At 36.9% G+C, this 11,199-nt stretch overlaps 2 protein-coding genes across 4 annotated transcripts in view; both read left to right on the top strand.

Annotated features, from left to right (window-relative positions):
• Positions 1-2,237, top strand: part of LOC109835708 — a 26,334-nt gene extending 24,097 nt beyond the window's left edge. For 2 of the 3 annotated variants that reach the window (XM_020403709.1, XM_020403707.1), the window contains 2 exons: positions 602-731; positions 1,374-2,237. In XM_020403709.1, coding sequence (XP_020259298.1) covers positions 602-731; positions 1,374-1,833 — 590 coding nt within the window. In that variant the 3' untranslated portion in view covers positions 1,834-2,237. Of the gene's footprint in view, positions 1-591; positions 732-1,373 lie in introns of all 3 variants that reach the window. The other variant, XM_020403708.1, reaches the window with a different exon arrangement.
• The window catches only part of LOC109835707 (proteasome subunit beta type-3-A), an 11,651-nt gene continuing 7,309 nt past the window's right edge, over positions 6,858-11,199 (top strand). Inside the window, exons 1-3 of the mRNA XM_020403706.1 lie at positions 6,858-6,988; positions 7,082-7,263; positions 7,540-7,647. Of these exons, the coding sequence (XP_020259295.1) occupies positions 6,983-6,988; positions 7,082-7,263; positions 7,540-7,647 (296 nt within the window). The 5' untranslated portion in view covers positions 6,858-6,982. The remainder of the gene's footprint in view (positions 6,989-7,081; positions 7,264-7,539; positions 7,648-11,199) is intronic.

The following is an 11,199-nucleotide window of genomic DNA, read 5'->3' as shown; positions in this document are numbered from 1 at the left end:
ATAATTTTAGAAAATATTCAAATGTTGACATATTCAGGACATCCTAATGCATTCAGTTGTAACCTATTCTGTATTATATTATGTAAAACAACCTGCTATCTGATGTTTTATTTTTCTTCTTATTATGTAAATAGGCACTAAAAGTAAAGCTCGATATCATTTTTTCCCATTACTTTTAGAAAATATTCAAATGTTGACATATTCAGGACATCCTAATGCATTCAGTTGTAACCTATTCTGTATTATATTATGTAAAACAACCTGCTATCTGATGTTTTATTTTTCTTCTTATTATGTAAATAGGCACTAAAAGTAAAGCTCGATATCATTTTTTCCCATTACTATATTTGTTTCTTTAACAAGTGTATGCATATCAAATCTGATTTTAAACAACATTTGTAACTGTATCAGCATCCATTAGAAGAAAACAAACACAGAAAACTGCAATAACTCATGATTTGCCCCCTTTTTTTCTTTAAATTTTGAGGTTTTAAGTGCGATGGAGAAACCAATCAACCATAGACAAGGAACTGCTTTGTGTCTTCAACTTGACTTTGTAATTCTCAGTCAAACTTTTATTTGCTTTTTGAGAGCTTTGCAGGTGAATATGATGCAGTGATTGTATGTCTTGGGGCTAAATCCACTGTACTTCGAGAGCTTTCAGGAAAGCTTCCTCTGAGATTATGCAGAGGTGTTATCTCACAACTCCAACTGCCAACGATCAATATTAGGTACTGCCAATCTAGCAGAAACCGTTCTGTCTCTTTCAGTTCATGTTGAGTAATTGATTACAGTTGGTCAAATTTGGTTGCAATTTGTCCCCATTAGAGTTTATAAAGTTTTAAATAAAAATATGTATTTTTCTTGACCGACAACGTTGAGAGAAACTGAAAGATAACACCAAAACAGTGGTTCGTAGGTTTTTTTCCATCATGCATCCAGGACACATACTCTGTTACATACATGTCCAGCAGTTTCGTCCGAATATAACGATGTGGATTAACAACCTAACTGGCGTATAAGTTGGATTAACAGCAGATACACCCCATGTACTACGGTGATGTAGCCACTTATACTCCCTAAATCTTAGGTGGCGTCTTTTTTTTATTTGTGTTATTAGATTAGACTTTAGAGCAAGTTTTATTCCTCTTTCTAGTCAAACTGAGGGCAATGGATAACTTATCACCACATGACATCTCAATCTAACTTGAGAAATAATGGTGTTTGGAGTGTAGGTGTTGTAAGTGCTAGCAAAATAGTTTAGAAGGTTTAAGTGCTAATAAAATAGATTAGGAGGTATTAGTAGCTACATCCATAGTATTGAGGTCTATTTACAATCAACTCTATTATCATTTCGACATTTTTTCCCGTAGTGAAGAATACAGATGCCACAGCCCCTCGATACTCTCCGACGCATGGCTGGCATTCCAATCTTCTCGGAGCGTTCTGATGGGATCAACATGGGATTGGAACTCCAAGAACTACTCATCAGATGTCACTCCAGAAGAATCATCGAGGGCTTATCAAGATCTTCTTCCAAAAGCCTCTACAGTTTATCCAACCATAAAAAAGTGGGAGCTTGTCGGAGCTAGGGCAGGCGTCAGAGCCATGCCACCTCTGACTCCTCTTGGGTCGCTGCCGCTTCTTGGTTGTATCGATGATTTTGTTGGCGAGAGGGGGCGGTGTAGGTTTTGGTTTGTTGGTGGGCTCGGTTCGAGAGGGCTTCTTTATCATGGTTTGATTGGGAAGTTGATGGCTAAAGCTGTGATTTTGTCTGATGAAGATGAGATTCCTGTTGAACTAACTTCTTGGAAGAATGCTCGGAGGAGGTAAAATGGGTGTGAGGTAGAATGTTATACCTTTATGGGTTTTTCCCCATATAGTCCCTTAGATCTTTCACATCTAGAAATTAGTCTCTAAAATCATTGAAATTGCTATTAGGTCCCCAAATTCTCGTAAGTTGTTTTCAGATCAGTCCCTCTAACCGCTACTTCTATGCTTTGATCGGAGGGATTACTTTCACAATAACTTAAAGAATTAGGGTTGAAATTTGAATGATTTCCGGGGTACTAATTTCAAACTTTGAAAGATTTAAGGGACTAATGTAAAAAAAATCCCAAAAATTTAAGGTCTTTGTTGTTTAAGAGAGATCTAGTATAGGAGGGACATCAAGTTATCAGTTTTTGATATGTAGCATGTTTGTCTGCAATTGGTTTGTTATGTGTTGTACTTTTGTACCATGTTTGTCTGCAATTGATTGTCGTGTGATGCAACTTGAATTGAACATTGTTCTACTCTTATCTGCTTATGATTCTCATATAACTTTTATGTCTGATAACAATGTCCATAGGTGAAAGGTCTCTCCTTTTCTGGTATGAAAGTGGAAAATTTTGGATTATATTTTCTTAGTAGATTGTATAATTTATAAAGAGTAAATTTCACAAATTCCGCTAAACCTTACAAATCAGAGAAAATCACCTGAACTTGCGAAAATTATGCGCAACCATTTTGAGCCATGCTTATATACCTCTCAAATCAACAATATTTGCAAAATTACCTTCGACTCTAGATTTTTGCTAATTTATCCCTGGTTCTACCATGTTGAAATAAAAAAAATCCACTCCTGAACTACTTAACGTCATTAGTTTTCGAACAGCAGGATAAAAGAGAGTTCCAACCAAACAGCTAAAATAAAACTAAGAAATATCTAGCAAATATTCCTTGAAAAGTAAAAGGTATTTTAACTCAATGCAGTAGAATTGAAAGGTGAATTAGAAAATATCTAGATGTGGGGAGTATTTAGGTAATTTAAAATAAAAAAAAGGGTTTTTACATCAAAACCATCTTTACTTTTACCCAAATTGACACTTACCACATTTATATTTTTTTGATGTAAGCCACCTTTACTTGTTAACATGTTTGCAATGTCACACTTTTTTACTGTTCACCCACAAAAAAAATCTGATATTCCTATTTTATCCCTATCTTCTTCTTTACAAACCCTAACGTAACCCTTGCCTCCTCCATTCTCCTCTTCTACAAACCCTAACCCTAAACCATGATCACCACCTCCCTCAAAATCCTAACCCATAGCCATCACCTCCTCCCAAATACTAACTCTAATACATGACCACCACCTCCCTCAAACCCTAACCCTAATCTTGGTTCCTATTTGGGAAAGAATGGGAGAGTGAGAGATCGGAAGGAAGAGGGAGGACAAGAGAGAGAGGGGGGAGGGGAGTTCGGGGAGGTGGGAGAGGGAAGATGGGGAGAAGAGGAGGATGAGGAGTGTAGGGTTAGGGTTAGGGTTTGTGAGGGAGAATATGGAAAAACAAAAAAGTTTATGAGGGTAAAATAGTCATTTTGCGAATTTTTTGGGCTGCAAATTAAATTAGGTGTGACATTGCAAACATGTTAGCAGATAAAGGTGGTTTACATTAAAAAAATGTAAAGATGATAAGTATCAATTTGGGTAAAAGTAAATGTGGTTTTGATGTAAAAAATCCTTAAAAAAACACGAGTTGAGATGAATCGGGTTTGGATATTAAAAACAAACTCTCAAAACACTAACATTAAAATTAGAAAAAATCCAGCAAATAATCCTTAACATAAGGTATTTTAGCTCAATGTTTTAGAATTGAACGATAAATTATCAAATATATAGGAAAAATTGCTTCAAGGCCCCAAAACTAAATTGTTGATGTGTCCCAGCCCCTTGAACTTTTTCTAATGTGCTTTTTCCCCAAAAATGAAAAATCCATGTGAATCAGCCCCATTTACAATTTCCAAGATAAAAAATTCCCAGACTACCCTCTTCTTCTTCTTCAGATCTTCTCTAGATCTACTCTTCTTCCTACAAACCCATCTCCTCTTCCACCCTCTCTCTAACCTCACTCGAAACCTCCAACACCGCCGCTACCTCCGTCACCCCTGTCTCTACCTCGCTAGGGGGTTCTGCAAGAACGGCAACAGGTGCAGGTTCCTCCACGACCTCAACGAGGACAAGCTCACCGCCGCCATGGCCTCGCCGCCGTCGACGCCGTCAGGTTTCCGTACCCCCTCGGGCAGCTTGCTGATGTCCCCGTTGTCGCCCATGAACCAGAGGTAGGTGAACGACGGCTGACCGAGTTCTTTTCTTAGGCTTTCGACGGTGGGTTCCGTGGATTTTGATGACTCGTTTTGATTTCAGGGCGGCTGCGACGACGGAGCTGATGCTCGCCGGAGATGAGAGCAGGTTCATGGGCCAATCGAGGATCGACCGGAGTTTGATGTTGTTATTGTCATGTAAGCTTCAGTTGAACTGGGAAGGAGTTTGATGTTGTTCTCTGTGCGGTTTGATTGTTATTGATATTGCAAATTGTATGGTGGGATTTTGGGAATGCATTGTGGTCATTGTTGGTTTGATAACACTTTTCCTGATGATAACACTTTCAGAGAAGAGGATGTCTCCAATTATTTTAGGTTACGGGAAATTTTCTTTTTGAACTTTTTGATGGTTTGACAATTGTTGTTTGGGGTTAAAACTGATTTGGGTTCTTGTTATTTTCTATAGTATTTATGGGCCAGTTCAAGATGTGAGGATCCCCTAATCTCAACATGTTGGGGCTTGGATGTATATCAAAATCAAGAAAGAAGTAATAAACTCAGGGTGTGGTATATATAAATATTGTACAAATTTGTGATGGTGATTTCTTGTGTCTGCTGTTGTTTGTTGTCATGTAAGCTCTAGTTGAACTGAGAAGGAGTTTGATGTTGTTCTCTGTGCAGTTAACTGTTGTGGTTAGCATGTTAACTCTTGTGTTTAACATGTTGTTAACTCTTGTGGATAACATGTTAACTGTTATGGATAACATGTTAACTCTTGTGGCTATATGTTAACTCTTGTGGCAAACATGTTAACTATTGTGGATAACATGTTAATTCTTGTGACAAACATGAATTATAGTTAACAGACAGTTTATGAATAACAGTTAACAGATAATTCATTATAGTTAACAGTTTATAAATAACAGTTAACAAATAATTATTAATAGTTAACAAATTATAAATAACAGTTAACATATAATTGATTATAGTTAACAGTTATATTTATTAATTTATCAATTAAGGTTAACATGCTAGGTATTATAGTTAACATGTTAAATGAGAACTATATTAACGTGTATATGACCCGAAATAACAGTTAACGGATAATAGATTACAAATAACAATTAACGGATAATGGATTATAGTTAAAAGTTTACTGAATATAATTATCAATTTACCAATTAAAGTTAACTGAAATCACAATTAACTTTAATTGGTAAATTGATCCATTATATATTAACATGTTATTCATAATATTTTACATGTTAGCCACAAGAGTTAACATGTTATCCACAAGAGTTAACATGTTAACTATAACAAGAGTTAATATATAGCCACAAGAGTTAACATGTTATCCACAAGAGTTAACATGTTAACTATAACAAGAGTTAATATATAGCCACAAGAGTTAACATGTTATCCACAAGAGTTGACATGTTATCCATAAAAGTTAACATGTTATCCACAAGAGTTAACATATAGCCACAAGAGTTAACATGTTATCCATAAGAGTTAACATGTTATCCACAAGAGTTAACATGTTAAACACAAGAGTTAACATGCTAACCACAACAGTTAACTGCACAGAGAACAACATCAAACTCCTTCTCAGTTCAACTGGAGCTTACATGACAACAAACAACAGCAGATACAAGAAATCACCATCACAAATTTGTACAACATTTATATATACCACACTCTGAGTTTATTACTTCTTTCTTGATTTTGATATACATCCAAGCCCCAACATGTTGAGATTAGGGGATCCTCACATCTTGAACTGACCCATAAATACTATAGAATATAACACGAACCCAAATCAGTTTTAACCCCAAACAACAATTGTCAAACCATCAAAAAGTTTAAAAAGAAAATTTCCCGTAACCTAAAATAATTGGAGACATCCTCTTCTCTGAAAGTGTTATCAGCAGGAAAAGTGTTATCAAACCAACAATGACCACAATGCATTCCCAAAATCCCACCATACAATTTGCAATATCAATAACAATCAAACTGCACAGAGAACAACATCAAACTCCTTCCCAGTTCAACTGAAGCTTACATGACAATAACAACATCAAACTCCGGTCGATCCTCGATTGGCCCATGAACCTGCTCTCATCTCCGGCGAGCATCAGCTCCGTCGTCGCAGCCGCCCTGAAATCAAAACGACTCATCAAAATCCACGGAACCCACCGTCGAAAGCCTAAGAAAAGAACTCGGCCAGCCGTCGTTCACCTACCTCTGGTTCATGGGAGACAACGGGGACATCGGCAAGCTGCCCGAGGGGGTACGGAAACCTGGCAGTGGTGGCGGCGGTGGCGGCGGCGAGGCCATGGCGGCGTCGAGCTTGTCCTCGTTGAGGTCGTGGAGGAACCTGCACCTGTTGCCGTTCTTGCAGAACCCCCTAGCGAGGTAGAGACAGGGGTGACGGAGGTAGCGGTGGTGTTGGAGGTTTCGAGTGAGGTTAGAGAGAGGGTGGAAGAGGAGATGGGTTTGTAGGAAGAGGAGTAGAATTAGATCTAGAGAAGATCTGGAGAAGAAGAAGAGGGTAGTCTGGGAATTTTTTATCTTGGAAATTGTAAATGAGGCTGATTCACATGGATTTTTCATTTTTGGGGAAAAAGCACATTAGAAAAAGTTCAAGGGGCTGGAACACATCAACAATTTAGTTTTGGGGCCTTGAAGCAATTTTTCCAAATATATATAGAGTTGGGTTTTTTTTAAGAAATTTAAAACGAATCGGGTTTGGATATTAAAAATGGGGTTGAACCCGACTCTGTAGCCCAAAACCCTTTCTTCTTCCCGAAGCCAAATTCAACGGGAACACCGCTCCTCTTCTCTTTCTCACTCTCCTCCATCGTTACCTCCGACCTCGTTCTCTGCTCAAGTCTCCATGTCGGTGAGCACTCCCTTCGAACCCTAACCCTAACCCTAACCCTAATTTTACCCCCCACCTCCTTTACTCACTTTTATCGTCTCAATCTTGTTGCAGATCTTCGAGTACAACGGCAGCGCCGTAGTCGCGATGGTGGGCAAGAACTGCTTCGCCATCGCCAGCGACCGGCGCCTCGGAGTCAACCTCCAGACGATCGCCGTCGATTTCAAGCGCATCTTCGGGATCCACGATAAGCTCTTCATCGGCCTCTCCGGCCTCGCCACCGACGTCCAGACCCTGTAAGAAAATCTAGAGAAACCCTAGTTTTCAATCCTAGGGTTTGTATTTGCAAATATTATTGATTCTGGGGGCGTGCATGTATAAAAAAAAGACCTTTTTGATTTGTGTTGATGGGGTTGAAGATACCAGCGCGCCACCGACGTCCAGACCCTGTAAGAAAATCTAGAGAAACCCTAGTTTTCAATCCTAGGGTTTGTATTTGCAAATATTATTGATTCTGGGGGCGTGCATGTATAAAAAAAAGACCTTTTTGATTTGTGTTGATGGGGTTGAAGATACCAGCGGCTGGTGTTTCGGCACAAGCTGTATCAGCTGAGGGAGGAGCGGGATATGAAGCCTGAGACCTTTGCCAGCCTTGTTTCGGCTATTCTTTATGAGAAAAGGTTAGAAAGTCTGGTCAAATTTTAAGCTAGTTTAGTTATCTTATTTTGAGTAAAATGCTAGTTTCTGTTAAGGCTTGGATTGACGAATCTTATTATCCTACTTAAATTGTTCTTGGCACAACGGTAATGTTGCTGCCTTGTCACCTTTGCGGGTTCAAATCTCGGAAACAGGCTCTTTGCAAAGTGGGGTAAGGCTGCATACATCTGAGCCCACAATGGTGGGAGCCTCGTGCACTGGGCCACCCTCCAGTTTTTATATCTCAGGGTTGCTAGATCAGTTTTGCCTTTTCTGGTTTAAATAAATGTCTGTTGCCTATGTTCTAGGAATTTAGTGAAGAATAGCATTGAGAGTTCAGATTATTGGATTACATATAGAACATAGTCTTATATCTAGATTTGATACATTAATGTGAAACTATAAGCTGTTGTATGTTTTGAAAAGTGGATGCCTAAAACTATCAATTTTAGAGGATTTTGTGTGCTGAAAGAGAATATAATTATGAGCGTAAGTAAGAAGAAGGGATATGAACAAAGTGGGAGCTTTTCAGAGAGGGGGAGACGATGAAATATTAAAAAGTGATAGACGAAAAGGAAAAAAAAAGAATAATCTGCAAGAATGTAGCTTTTATTTTGAAGGAACGTTACACAAACACTCGGATACTGTTTTGAATCTTTCATAAAAGAGAATGGCTCGGCGATACCTGTCATTATGTGTGAACAGGATGTGATGCATATTCATTGATGTCTAGTGGCCATCTTCGGTAATATTTGAGATATGAGTCTTATCAGCAAACCAGGATCTGTGGCAGAGACATTCATAAAATTTCTAGTTCAATAGTGTAAATCCATAAATCCGTAGACATTCAATACAATAAGAGTTTTGAACCTGTATCTAGCTGTAAGTGGGTAGTGGGAAGAGGAATGAGGTCTTTAGGTCACTACATGACTTTCCAAGTCTTGACTGTTAAACATACAACCTATTGAAGAAACTACTTCAACCAGCTGGTCATTGTATTTGGAATTTTCTTTTGCTTACTGAGAATCTGATCTTTTTTTCCTTGCTCTTAGGGGAAGATTGTGAACAAAGAAATCAAGAGGATTGAGATGTATTTAGGTGATATATCACCTATCAAGGCTTTTCATTGTGCGTATATCTTGCCACTAATGTGGATTTGCTCTTCACCAAATTAAGGATGGTTACGGACTATTGCTGTGTGTAACTTGTGCGTCGATCTTTACACAAGTATTGGTGGTTTGATGTAGTGACCCACGCTCTCGACATCTATGATCTTAACACAATTAAAATAATAACAACTTAACAAAATGATAAAATTTACTCTATTTGAATCTCAACCAGTCTTTGATCCCCGTAACCACTACTTATTTTGTGTTGCTCCATTAGCCCATTAACATACTTCAAATGATTTTGAAGGTGAATCCATACAAGCCCTATAAGTTTCTCATGTCTTTCCATCTAAATATCCAGTCATGGATAAATTTTTATAGAACTAAAGTACTTTACTAGAGAAGCATCAGGATCTATGCTAATGTTGCTGGGAAGAAGAAAACAATTGAAAAGGTGGAAACCATTAGTAACAGATGGAAAATAGTAACTGTCACGTCCCGAAAACTATAACGGAAATTCATAAATACGGGTTCCGATACAACAGCGACCCATGCACAAGACGAGTCCCGTGCACGAGTGAAGTCTGATATTTTATATAACATAGCTTAACTCAAAACATATACATAAGCCTGCTGAAGATAGTAGCTCAAAACAAACTATACATATATTCTTATAATTGTTATTTATATTTCACAACCTTACCGTTATAATTATTTACAACGCAAAACACTCTTTTTGCTGAACATAACACCACTGGAGTCGAGTTTCCAAATAAGCACTTTTTAACCATGCCCACAACTAAGAATTTGGATTATCACATTTCTATCTCGGATCAGGAAAAGATTTAAAAAACAATGGAGTGAGCTAAAGCTCAGTGAGAACATTTTCCACTAGAGATCCTAGATATCTAGCAAAATTATGATAATTCCAAGAAATAGTGAATTATAAGCTTGACACAAGATATCTCAGAAAAATAGCAAAATATGGTCCAAGAGTAACATATTATTGCTATATTCAAAAAAGAAAGAGCAAGTTCAATATATCATAACGTATTTCCAGAATCATGGTAATGTATTTCAAAAACAAACTCTTTGAAAATAAGTAATTACTAAGAAAGAAGATGAACTATTAAATTTGTGTAAAGCCAAAATATCATTATTACCTCGGATTCACACTCAAGTCTTAAAATCACAAATCTCGATGAGAACATTCATGAAATGTAAGAATCACCTCATAGGTCTCACTAAGGCTACGAATTATAGCCCAATAGCATGAGAATATCAAAAGACATCAAATAACACATAGTTCACGGGAAAAAAATGCACCTAACTCTATAATAAGCTGCCGACCACTGACCACATCACGAACGTCCCAAAAGGGCCACATCACAAATGCCAGAAGGCCATATTACAAATGCTTGTAATGGGCCACATAAAGGTGCATTATAACCATATGGCAGACACAAACACATCACTCCATAGTTAAAACAGTTTACATATTTAATTTTTCTCTATTTTTATCAAATACTAAGTCACAGAAAATCTTGAATTCACAAACTGTTGCGACACCTTCAAATTATTATTATTATTTTCTTCAAAAGCTTTCAAATAAGCATTATTCACAACTAATTGAGTTCACATGAAACCAAAACCGCTTATCACATTTTATGTGAAATCTAATTTATTTTTAATATCTTGTATGAAATCAAATCATATTATAGGTTATGCCATAATAAAATAGTTCGAATCACATTTAACTTTATATACTAGAAAAATAATAGATTATTTATTTTCCGAGTACAAAATCAATTCAAATATAGCACTCATGCAAATTTCATATTATAAAAAAAATACTAGTGAGAAATGAACTCATCTCCAATGAGTACAACTTCCTCAAAATACTATTTTTCCCTGATATCAACCTGAACCTGTAATATAAATATATAAGACTAATATTAATTCAGGACAAATACATATTATAGGATAATCATTGCAAAGTTTAAAATCAATCATATTCTAGTGTACTCAAGTAATAATTTTTTATAAATAAGGTACACGTAGGCGTTCTTGCTAATTTTAGCAATTTACTATAATTTTCTATGATATTATTCTAATAATTTCAAACTTATTATTAATATATGGCGCAACTCAGAGGATTCCAATTAATTATTCGAGCTTAATTCCTAACTGAGCTTGGATCTTTTGGATCTGATAGAAATCTACAAGGCAATAGGGGTCTACAAGAATATTTTCATTTTTTTATCTTGTGGACCTATATACAAACTAATAAACTTTCATGGGTCCCAAAAAAATTTGGTTATTTAACTAAATTTTCCTCTTTCTCTCTCCTCTATCTCTTCTTCCTCCGTTCATCTCGTTTTTTTTCCTTCGGTTCTTCTTTTTTTCCTTTCTGCGGTTGATCAGGCG

The sequence above is a fragment of the Asparagus officinalis genome, chromosome 3 (assembly GCF_001876935.1).
Source record: "Asparagus officinalis chromosome 3, Aspof.V1, whole genome shotgun sequence".
In the NCBI taxonomy this organism is placed as follows: domain Eukaryota; kingdom Viridiplantae; phylum Streptophyta; class Magnoliopsida; order Asparagales; family Asparagaceae; genus Asparagus; species Asparagus officinalis.
This window is presented reverse-complemented; position numbering and strand designations above follow the sequence as displayed.